At 52.9% G+C, this 12,046-nt stretch overlaps 1 protein-coding gene across 5 annotated transcripts in view; it reads right to left on the reverse strand.

The window, feature by feature from the left end:
* The window catches only part of KLHL29 (kelch like family member 29), a 255,870-nt gene that overhangs the window by 44,598 nt on the left and 199,226 nt on the right, over positions 1-12,046 (reverse strand). For all 5 annotated transcript variants that reach the window (XR_008554134.1, XM_054701329.1, XM_054701328.1 and 2 more), the window contains one exon: positions 8,927-9,439. Coding sequence is in view for 4 of the 5 variants with exons in the window: in XM_054701329.1 (XP_054557304.1) it covers positions 8,927-9,439 (513 nt within the window). In the remaining variant the exon portion in view is untranslated. The remainder of the gene's footprint in view (positions 1-8,926; positions 9,440-12,046) is intronic.

The following is a 12,046-nucleotide window of genomic DNA, read 5'->3' on the forward strand; positions in this document are numbered from 1 at the left end:
ACTCCTGCTCTCCTGGGCCATCCAGCCTGTCACCTGGTATCCCTTTAAGAGGCATTTTGACAAGCAGGAGCATGACCAGGGAGGACACCAGCATGGTAAAGGGACCCTTCACAGGATGAGCAGCCAAGGTCTCTGGGGATATTTAGTCTATAGGAAAGGAAATTCTGCCATCCTCAAAAATCTGAAGGCTTGTCATGTAGAACAGGGACCAGCTTTGCTCCGGGTGCCCTCGAGTAGAGGGCAGGACCGTGGAAGTTACAGGAAGACAGCTTTTGACCACTTAACAGGACAAACCGTGTCGGCCTCGGTGGCCCCTGCTTATCCCCAGGGGTGGAGGGCAGATTTCTGCTTCTACCAGATATCATCTGAGATCCTCTCAGCACGAAGCTTCTACAGCAACAAAAAATTAACCCCCAATATGGATGAATGGAAAACATAGCCAGTGCTCAGTTAACAGGGAGCAGAGGGGCTTGAGGTAAACGGTGGTAAAATTTCTGAGAATATTCCAATAAACGTCAACCCCTGGAAATACCCAGAATCTTTGTCTGGGGTGTGTAGACCAGGACTTGAGACACAGCAATGGCCACCCTGGGTGGTTGCTGGGAAGAGGGGAGACAAGGCCCTGGGAGGCGAGTGGGCAGAGCCAGATAGTTCGGGGCACTGAGTGTGGTTCCCCGAAAGGTGCTGGGAGGACTGGTGAGTAAAGAGTGTTTCTTGGTTACACACTAAAAACACCTGGGCTTCCCTCTAAGATACATTTTTTTTTTTTAAAAAGTTACATTAAGAAAACAGGCATTGACAACTATTTCATAGAATAGCAACCTTTTGTCCACTTTCCTCTTCAAGCAATTTACACAATGTTTTGTGTTCCTGACATACTATGCGTGTATTATTTTTACCTGCTACGTTTCAAGAATATTGAGTGTGCTCTGAATGGAATGTGGTTCCAGCCACATCGTTTCTCATTAAGCCAGGTTTGTGCCTCGTTTTCTCCAGGTTTGTTTCTTGGTGCCATTATTACTCAGTTCTCCTCTTGAAACTTATTGCCAGGCTCAAAAGGGAGAAACCGCTAGGGTCAGCCTGACAAGCCTGCCTTTCCTAGCAGAGGTAGTGCTGGCAACAGGAAACTCACAGTTAGGCTCCGTCACAATAGGAGAAAGGTTAACAAAGAGTTTCTGGGCCCCGGGTGCACGGAATTCCTGGTCAGGGTCAGTATTCCCTGGTGTTTCTCACCCAGATCAAAGCCCCTGAAGGCCAAGGGAGTCTTTACTTTGCAAGACCAGAATGACCTCAGGGACTAAAAAAATGGACTGTAGCCCAAGACCGTGGGTCTTGATGGAACCATCTCTGGGGAGTTAAGAAGGTTGCTGGGCAGCCCGAGGAAGTCCAGGAATGGGCTTTGGCTGCCAAGGTTTCAGAGAACAGACTTCTTGGGCCCTGAGGTGTAAAGTAGTAGGCGAGCCTGTCTCAGACAATGACAGGCCTGGCGAATCCAAAAGAGTGTGTGTAACCCTATGACAAATGAATTTTCTGAGAAATATTAATTCTGCATCACTGGCACTTACCTCAAGCATTATTTCCTAAGAACTGGCATTTGTGGAGCCCCCTGCCTTCCCCAGCCTCACCCCCATCACTTGACTGCCTTTGAAGGCCCATTTCACGCTGACTTTTCTAGCTCCTGTAGCTCCTGTCTTCCCAAGTAGAGTGTAGGTTCCTCCAGGGAGATTCCCACCCTCCCAGAGCCTGGTTTGGTTTCTGGAACTCGCAGGTATCTTCACAGGGCTTCACGAGAACTGTAAGGGGAACACAGCTGTCTACTGCCTGGTGTCTTCTGCCTGGGAGAAGCCTAGTATGGGCTCTGCACACAGTAGGTGCCTCATACTACACATGTTAGTTGCTCCTTAAGTGGCTGGTGGTGCAGCAGGGAGGGAGTGACATGACTCAGCCCTCAGTGACCTCTGCCGTATCAGTGGTCTAGAACTAGTGGCCACCCCTGTGGTGTGTGTGTGGCCCTCGGTTCTGAGAGGATAGGTGAGTAGGGAGGACCTCGTGTAGACAGACTTTCAAGTTCTATTTGCACTGAGACTCATATTTCTTGGGGGAGGAAGTGTGTGTTGGGGGTGGGGATCAGGAAAGGGAAAGCTAGGGTCACAATGGGTCTGTGGGTTTGATTCCAAATCTGTGCTGAGGGTTATGTCGGTCAGATCTGGGAGATCATGTTGGGCAAATTTGCCTTAAAAAAATGGAGGTCTTGAGCCAAAGTTGCTCTAGACAATACGTCTCCTCCATAATTCCCCAGAATTCTAGTAGGAGGTGGTAATAACAGCCAGCAGTGTTGTGAACATGTGCTGGGCACCGTGTTAAGTCTTTACAGACATAACTTAGTCCTTCAAGCTTGTCTAGGAGGATGGCACTATCGTTATCTCCATGTCACAGATCAGGAAACTGAGGCTTCCATTCCAGCTTTCTAGCACAAGTTTGTTGAGATGGTGGGGAGAGGAATTTAAGTTTTATGCAAGCAGTCTGGGGCAGAAACCGGGCTCCTGGCTGCATCCATGCAGCTGACCTCGTGTTCCTAACCACTGCCTCCGCCAGCAGCTTTGGTTCGTTGGTCTAGAGAGTACAAAATTCTCTTTATTCCATCTGTGGATGTGGTCTTGGGTGGGGGACACTCTGGAGGGGGACCCCTGCAGGGTCCTTGGCACCCTGATATTGTGCTAAATATCACAGAATGCTGAGCGCCCTGAGTGTGGCCTTTTTTCTTCCTAAGACGTCTGCACCCGTGTGCGCATGGCCTCTCTGTGCACCTATGTGTGTGGCAGATTCGGATAAGGCACCCCCGCATGACCACCTTGAGACGAGGGCCCACTTCACGAGGTGGCTGGGACGCCTGAGTAACTGTTGACTGACTGTGTGGTCAGGGTCCAAGACGGTCTGGGAGCAGCTCGGAAATTGTACCAAGCACCTGCACGAGAAGTTCTCCCTGTAAACGTGGCCAACGTGTCCCTTCCTGCTCCCCATGAAGTTGATTACCCTTGTCTCCCCTGGACCCTGCTCCCGTAGAGATGAATACCCTGTGTTTCCCCCGACCTTGCTTCTCCTACCATTGCCACAGAGTCCATCACGCTTGTTCACTGTTACTAAACAAACAGCAAGAGTTCTGCTCACTCAGTAGCAGAGTCTTGCCTTGCAAACCTGCATCACAACTGATCTCTCAAGCGTGCCTGGGAGATATGCGGGTGCGTCCTTGACCACCAGATTAATATAAGATGTTAAAAGTAATTAGAGGTTTGACTATGGAGAGCTGTGTGGAGATTTCTGGACCTACTAAACATAGAGCTTCCATAGGATCTAGCAATTCCACTCCTAGGTATTTACCCAAAAGACACAGAAACATCAATTCCAAAGAGCACCTGCACCCCTATGTTTATAGCAGCACTGTTTACAATAGCTAAGCTTTGGAAACAGCCCACATGCCCAAAAATAGATGACTGCATCAAGAAGATGTGGTACATATATACCATGGAATATTACTCAGCATTCAAAAAAGATAGACACATGCAATTTGCAGCAACATGGATGGCGCTGGAAGGGATCATGCTCAGTGAAATAAACCAGAAAGAGAAAGAAAAATACAGGATGGTCTCACTCACAGCAGGAATCTAGAAAACTTAAATAAGGGACCAGGAAAATGAATAACTGTAAGAAAGTAAAAATCAAAATCAACAACTATGAACCAGAGACACTCTATAGGGGGTGGGGGGCGGGGAGGGGAGGGATTGGGGTCAAAATAAGGGGGTTGCAATTGTATGGGGAATATAAAAATAAAATTTATTAAAAAAAGGAATTAGAGGTTTGTATTCTTGCTTTTATGGGGGCAGGTTACTCTTTAGACATGAGGGTAGATAGGAGAACACCCCCTAAGACAAAAACTCCTGGAATTAGGGGAAAGGCCTCAGCCACGGCTGCTTCCTTTGGGTTGTGAGGGCGATGGTGGAAGAAGGCGATTTTATTCTGTTCTAAGTGGACCCCTGGGAACGAGGTGTTTTGAACATCATGGTGTTAGACTAACATCATAGTCTCCTCAACTCTAGCGGGCAAATCAGTCTTTGTCACACTTCCTTGGGCCCCTAAAAGGCCGTGCACACTGAAGAAGGCCCTCGCGCTGGTAGTAAAAATAACAGTAATTGCAAACTCCTTTATAGTGATTAGAACGTGCAAGGAACATTCCAGGGGCTTTATGTCAAATAATGTAGTCCTCACCACAATAAGAGGCAGGTTCTATTATTACCCCTTTATACTTTGGTGGAGGTGTTTGGGCACAGGAGGGACTTTGAAAGGGATGGATCTCCATTTCCTGGAGCATGAGACAGGTGTGGGGGTGATGGGGCAGAGTGGTCGGGGCCTGCGAGCACCAGCCTGCTTTCACCATGGAAAGGGAGGAGGCAGCTGGAGAGACGGCCCAGAATGTTGGTGGATAATCCTGTGCTTTGCGTCTTCATTTAACACTTCCCAGGAGAGGCCACTGGGGGTGGAATGGGCTGGGGCAGGTGCCTACTCCTACCCCGAGGCTTGCAGTCTAGCAGGGAGGGGACCCAGGAGCAGGCTGACTGTATGGAGGGGCTTGGCCAAGGCACAGAGCCAGCTGGGGTGGGGAGAGGCCAGTGTTGCGAAGGGCAGGAGGTGAAGCTCGAGGCAAGGCCCCTGCAGACACTCCCAGGGTGTGGTCACACCTGAATGCCAAGACCCCTCAGGCTGCACCGGGGACCATGGACTGCAAGGGATGCACTGGGGCCTAGAGGCCCCCCATGCCGACCACAGGTGATGGTGGCCTGAAAGGGGAGGGGTCGAGAGGAGAGGGAGGCAGAATCAAGGGAGTTTTCTGACTCAGTGCTTAAAGAAGTCAGGAGGGGTGTCAAGGGTGACCACGGGTTTGGCTCTGAACTCCAGGGTGGATTTATGATGTCATCTCTGAGACAGACATGACATGAGCAGGTCTGTGGGAGAAGGATTTCAGCTTGGGTGACATTTTGTGCCTCTGGGTTAACCGTGTGGGCAAATAGCTTTATCATGTGTCCCAGCTTCTTCCATAAATTTGAGGTTGCAGAGGGATCGGAGGTCTCGGTATGTCAGCGGTGGGGTGGAGACAAGATCCGGGGCTGGGGACAGAACTGTCTGGCCCGGAAGGTGACGCGGCCACTTCCTTTTAAGAATCAGGGCATGGAGGTCTCTTTAAGAGGCTTAGCCAGGGACTGCAAGCCCTGTGAACAAGCTTCGGCTGCCCCCGCTCCTCTGCCCTGAGGAGGGGCCTTGGCGCTCCACCCCTTTACCAGCCTGTCTCTGCTGAGCCCTCCAGCCTGCGAACAGCGTCGACAGGCATAATTGTTTCCGGGTAACTGGGCACAGTGCAACACACATTCATGCACACGATCTCAGTCACGCCTCCCCTAACCCCGGCGGTGCTACTGTCACCGCATTTTAAAGATGAGGACAGAAAGGCGCAGAGAGGCTGGGAGACTCCCTGCCGTCACACGGACATTCGCTTGTCTCTGTATCCTCACCGGATCCTGCCGGTGTGACTCACGGAGGCTGGGGAGGCTGCTGTCAAGCAGATGTTGGCATGAGGACAGATAGCGCTCCATGGAGTGGAGGTTCAGGGGCAAGGATGGGAAGGAAGGAGCTGCAGGACCCCAAGAAGGGGCTATGCAACCCTAACACATAACTCCTGACCCTGGGGCAGGAGGCCAAGTCCAGCAGACAGATCCTCAGGGCCCCTCGCCTGAGTCTTACACAATCTGAAGTCAGAAGGGACAAGTCTCCCCTTCTCAGGTCAACCTGGACTCTGCTTTTGGTCCAGAAGCCACTGGGAGCAGGTGCAACCTGGCTTCTCTCTCCTTGGACAGGAAGGTGAAAACACAACAGCTTTTCTGCAACTCACTGCTAGGTCTGGCACCTGCGGCTTTCAGACATCTCCAGCCACCCTCTTTGCCACCGAAAATCCCCGTGAAAGAAGACAGGAGGAAGACTGTCATCCGGAGCCTGCAGCTCTGCGGAACACCCTCAGCTAGTGCGCGGCAGCGGCGGGGTCATCTCCTGGGGCCTGAGGTGGGCACCACCTCTGCCCATGAATTAGTTCAGGGGTCTCCATCCAACAAGACACACGACTTCAGTACTTCACAATAGGATTCAAATGGAACAAATTCTTTTTTCCTCCCTTATCACTTTGCACACATGAAATCTATTTTAATTGGCTTTCAATATATAATAATAAAAAAATCCCACTGATTGCTCCCCACCAAGATTTATCTTGTAAGTTTCTTAAGAAAACCTATACGTGCTCAATGCATTTAAATAACACTCATTAAAGGGAAGTGCATGCAGCGGCATCTCTAGTCACAGATGAGAGACAATCGCTTGACCTATTGCAAATCAAAAAGCATTTCCACACCACCTTTATTTTTCAATTGGTTAAGTTTTAAATTAAAGTTCTAACGCCTTTTTTTTTTTTTTTTTTTGGAAGGCAGACTCACCAACATAGCCCCAACAGAAATTTCAGCTCAGTCGATTGGAAGATAATTACAAGACACAAAATGTGAAATTTTAAATCACGGCACTAATGAAGTCTAAAAATACCGGTGGCCCATCCCTCTGGCTGGTGAGACCTGCTCTTGGTGGAGAGGATCTCTCCGTAATTACTCAACCCTGTGAGAGGCCAGGTTGTCACGTCAAACAATAGTAGGGAAAATGGAGGGACTTTAATGAGCTAGATCGCAAGGAGTCCTATGGTGGATCTTATTATTATAATGCTGGATGAGGTTTCAAAGAGAGAACAGGAGAAAAGGAAAATTCTTTTTTTTCTGAGCGGAGTTCTGACTAGTGTCGGTGGGTCCCGCAGGCCTCCGCGCCCGCTGTCTGTCATCTCCGAGTGTGAAATCAATTGAGCTTCTAAGACGTAAAATCCCTAGGGGCAAAATTAAAAGTGACCCAAATCCAGGTCCACGTGGTTTTGTCAGGAATCTGATCCTCACATGGCAAGTTTCAAAGATTTGGTTTCAAAATTCGGATTTCTTATTTTAAAAAATATGAAGTTGTTTGACATTAGCTATGACAGACAAATTATAGCTTTAGCAATAAAGGCTTTTAAGATTAGAAATGAAAGGAGAAATTATTAAAAAAAAAAAAATAAAGAACCACCCAGGCTTGAGTTTGGAGGCATTTGTGTGTGCCTGCTTCGTCTTTCTTCACTGCAAACATAAGGGGATAAATCAGCTGACGAGGGCCGTCAGCTGACAAGAGTTACATGTAATTTCTGGGGAGCAGCCGGCATGCAGGCTTTCCCAGCCAGCACGGGGGAGGGTCACCAGCTGTCAGTGGCTGAGCCCATGGGATCTCCCTGCCTGGTGGACTCTCCCCAGACCCACCCATTCCAGGCCCTCACCTAGCACTGGACTCTACCCCATTGGGGCTGGAAGAGGGGACCCCATCCCCCTGCTGTCTGTGGGCGCCGGCCCACCACAGAGGATGGTTCACATCCTCTGGCCCCACACAGATTTTTTTTTACGGGAAAGAGTGTAACCAAAACAATGCAAACGTAGAATCAATTTAGTCAATGTTTTTTTAAAAAAAGATCTTAAACAAAGCAAGAGTTTACCAGAATTTAGAAGTAATTTTCTATAATTTTGTCATTTAAAACTAGGGCTGATTTCCAAAACAAAGGCAGTCAGGGCGCAATCAGACTGGGAACGAAACCCAACGGAGATCTAGACTCGGCTTTGTGGCTGGGTTGCTTGACAAGGCCTGAAAATTGCTCGAAAGGATAAAGACAGAGATTCCTGAGCGCAGGCGGATCAAGGATGGCTAGTGGGCGGCGTGCTCTGCTGAGCGGGGGCCCGGACTGTCTCCCGGCTGCAGCAGGGAGGCTGAGAAGCTGTGCTTAGAGGCCTGCACACTGCCCAGGACCACCTGCTGTCCCCTCTCCAGGGAGGCCGGGAGAGCCCAGAGGGGTCTCCATCTTCTGGAGCTCAAAGGGACAGCAAGTCTGCAGCAGAAGACCCCTGCTCCCTGCACCAGCCTCTTGTCTGTGGCCCTGGTCCTCCTGGCCCCTCTGCATTCCTGCTGGACAGACCCCCTCAGAGAGATGCCAGGGCCTAGGCCTAAACACTTTGACCAAACCCTCAGGCTGGGGGCTCTGTTCTTGAGGATCTGCCTTGGAATTCAGGGGAATGGAAACTGCCAAGGGGCTGAAGAGGGGGGTTTACTGGAGTCTGAGGCCAAGTGTCCTATTCCATCCACTGCCCCGCCCCCCGCCCCGGTCTCCTCAGCCCAGCTATCCGGCATGGAGTCTTCCTTGGGTCTTTAAACTCAAAACACAACTGGTTCAGGATGGTCTGAGCTTCTCCTGTGCCTCAGCCAATGCCCCGGGGCCGCTGTCATCTGACAGCACAGCAGGGGCGCCTTTCTGGGGAGGGACACAGACAGTTCATGTTCTCACTGTGCCCAGGAGTGGGAAATGGAGGCCCCCCCTGCAAACACGTCTCTCCTGGAGCCCTAAGAAGAGCAGACGCCTCTTGCTCATCCTGCACTTGGCCTGGCTTTGGGGTCAGAAGTGAGGGTGGCCGGGCTTGGGCCGGGGTGGAAGGACCCTGGGCGGTGCAGGCTCTCCCCTCCCCTCCTCTTCTTGCCCACTCACAATTCCCGCTTTCCTCGTCCCGCCCTCCACCTTCCTTCTGCCTCATGTCTGAGTCCGGGCTTAGGTGGTCTTGGGCAGGGGGAGGTCCTCCTGCAGCCCTGGGCTTGGGGGCAGTGAAGGGGTAGCTGGAGAGCGCAGGGCAGCGGGACCCACACTGCTGGCCATGCTATGTCTTAGTGACCACGCGGGGAGGTACAGACGCGGGGACACAGGGGGCTCGTGGGCAGCAGGACTTACCTTTGGGGTGCCCGGGGTCTGTGAACTCATACTTCCCCACGCCAATGGTCCTCAGCATCTGCAGCCCGTGGGCCGAGTCGGTCGTGGGGGGCCCATTGGTGGCGGGGGCACCGCTGGGGAGAGTGGTAGACGGCTGGGCCGGTGGTGGTGGCGGCATCAGGGGCCCTGCCATGTGGCCGTTGCCCACGGCGGTGGGTCCCGGGCGGGCCACCTGCCCCACACCGGGCAGGGTGGACACGGCCAGGGGTTGTGGGCTGGCATACAGGGCCTGGGCGGGCATGTTGACCACCACGCTGCTCAGTGGCTGAGAGGGCGGCTGTGGGAGCGAGTAGTGGCCTGGCATCAGCGGGAGCTGGGGCCCCACATGGGGAGGCAGTGAGGGGGTCACCCCAATGACCGGGGCCTGGACGTTCACAGCCGGGCTGAAGGTGGGAGGCTGGGCCACTCCATAGGAGTGTGCGATCAGGGCGGGCTGGCTCCCGGCGGCCACCGTGGTCACCCACGGCCCTGTGCCTGAAAGGGAGATGGAAGACATGTCATCTGCCGGTTGCACACTCACTCAACAAACACCGACTGTCCCAGGCCCTGGACTGGGTGCTGGGCTCCCAGAGGTGCACAAGGAGCCAGCCTCCAGGGACTCACAGATTTAGTACGCGCTTCAGCAGCACCGGATACGTGTATTTGGGGTGGATGAGCAGATGACATGGGCTCAGAGGAGGAAGCACCACCTGCCTGGGAGGGGCTGAGAGGCAACCAACAGAACACAGCAGAGACCTTTAAGTAGACCCGAGTTGAAATCCAAGTACGACCACTCACTAATGAAGGGCCCGGGGCAAGTTGCTTGTCTTCTCTGAGCCTCATTCATCCTGTCTGTTAAATGGAGCTAGCAACTTCTGCTCATAGGTCTCCTGGGAAGACCTGGATGAGGAAAATATATTTGAAAAAACAAAAACACAGCAAACCAGCAGAGTGTGTGGATGTGTGAAATGTTCTATAAATGTGTTTTTCCTTCCCTTCTGGAGAATCGTCATCTCCAGGGTAGAAAATGGCGTTGTGTAGATGCAGGTGTTTGCTAGGCAAGGGAGAGCACCAGGGCCTCCAGCTGTGCAAAGGCCCTGTGGTTCGGCAGGTGGGGGGCTGGTGTGGTGGCCGTGGCAGAGGCCAGCGGGGGCTGCTGTCCAGGGCTTGCTGGGGGTGGGGGCAGGCTTTGTACTAAGCAACCTCCATGGCCAGCCCTGGGGGAAACAAGATAAGTCTGTTGTGATCTTTGCGGAGATTTTGGCTGAACAAGGGGGTATGATACCTCCTGAGACTCTGATAATATAAGATGAAAGTCCAGCTGTGCCCAGGCCCCCTGAGCTGTGCTGACATTGTGAGGACACAGCGGACTTGTGAGTGAGGCAGATCATCTCCTGCGGATCAGATCCTGCGGCAGCGACTGCCAGGCCAGGACCTCTCAATGAGTCTGAGTCTAGGTCTCCCGTTCCTAGATGCCATCTTGGTTTTCACCATGTCTCTGGGGAGGGGAACCGAGGAGAGAGAACAGGGGTCTGGGGCCCACTGAGGAACACCAGCCACAGAGGCTGGAGGAGGGGCTGGGGGCTCCCTCCCAGCAGTAAGGCTGAGGGGCAGGGCAGGAGCCAAGATGGCTAGGTGCTGATGGCGCTTCCTGAGGAGTCAGCCAGAGGAAGGCCCACGGGGTGTGGTGGTGGACAGCCCGGCTCAGAGTCGGACGGACAGCACTTCTGTCTCTGCCCTGCCTCCACTAGCTGAGCGGCCTTGGGCGCAAGCTTCCCCTGAGTCAGTGCCCTTACTGCAATGGGATCCAGGGATACCGCCTCACAGGGCTGCAGCGAGCATGCAGTTGACACACAGACTGGGGACATAACGAATGTGCAACGAGAGGCTGGAGAAAACCAGAAGCCGACAAAAGTCGGTAAGGGGGGTTGACCCCCTTTTGGCAGCTAAGGGGATGTCCCTCCAGCCTAAGAGGAGGAGGAGTTGGAGGAGGATCCTGGTGAGCCAAGGACAGGCACATCGTCCTAGGTTCCCTTCCCTCCAGGATTCTCCAGGGAGCCTGGAAAAAGAAGCTGAGAGCCCAGCAGGCGAGAACTCAGCTCACTGGAGGAGGCACAGAGGTGCATGGAGATGCTGGATTTACAGGCCAGGGAATGGCCCCGAGGATGCTGGAGGCCTGAAGGACGTGTACCAAGCCCCGTGCACCACTTTATCACGGTCTGGATGACCATGCGGAGGACAGTCTGACCAGTGTGCAGCTGACCTTCTTTGGGGAGGGTTAGGTGCGGCTGAGCAGTAAAAGCAGGAATCTGAGGTCCCAGGAGTCACATGGGAAGCTGCCAGTGAGGCTTTGCCCTTGGGGGTCCCACACCCAGCTGCCCAAGCCAGCTTGGGAGGAGAGGGACAGGGGTCAGAGTAGTCGCCGTGACAGTCTTGGGGTCTGACTGTCGAGTCAGCCTGTGCTGGGCCTACTGGCAGGCGAGAAGTGACCCAAGGCTGCACGAGGAGAGGAGATGGGTTGAGAAAGGGAGGTTGGTCAGACCACATGTGGGGTCTTTGTGTTGGGTTCTAGCTCCTGAGGCGGGCAGAGAGAGGGGCCATTCCCTGGAGGCAGAGAGTCCAGAAACCATGGGCCCTGGGACATGACTGAAGGACTTGGGGGGATTTCCTGCAGGAGACACGGAGGGGTGCAGGGTTATGATGTGCAGGGCCATGCAGACCTGTTCTGCATATCCTAAGGGGAGGTCTGGGCCATGGGCGGTCACAGAGAGGGCTGCTGTTTGGTCAAAGCTGTCCAGAGAAGCAAGGGGTGCTGTAGGAGGTGGTGAACCCCCAGTCTCAGGGGTGTAGAACATTACAGTTCTCAAAACCTCACAGGAAGATGTGACGAGAGAAATTTGTTATGAATCAGAGTACTGAGATTTGGGAATGACTATTCAAAATTGCCTGAAGCAGATACAAAGTCACTCCTATAATGTCACTTGCACACTCTTGCTCTCCCACATGCTTCCTTAAGTAGCAGAGACACAGGGAATTCCACAGACTCCAGAGCAGTCGTGGGTCAAGACCTTCTGAGGAGCTGGGGTTCCCAAGGCCTTTAAC

The sequence above is a fragment of the Talpa occidentalis genome, unplaced genomic scaffold (assembly GCF_014898055.3).
Source record: "Talpa occidentalis isolate TD23 unplaced genomic scaffold, MPIMG_talOcc4v2.1 talOcc4.5, whole genome shotgun sequence".
Taxonomy (NCBI): Eukaryota; Metazoa; Chordata; class Mammalia; order Eulipotyphla; family Talpidae; genus Talpa; species Talpa occidentalis.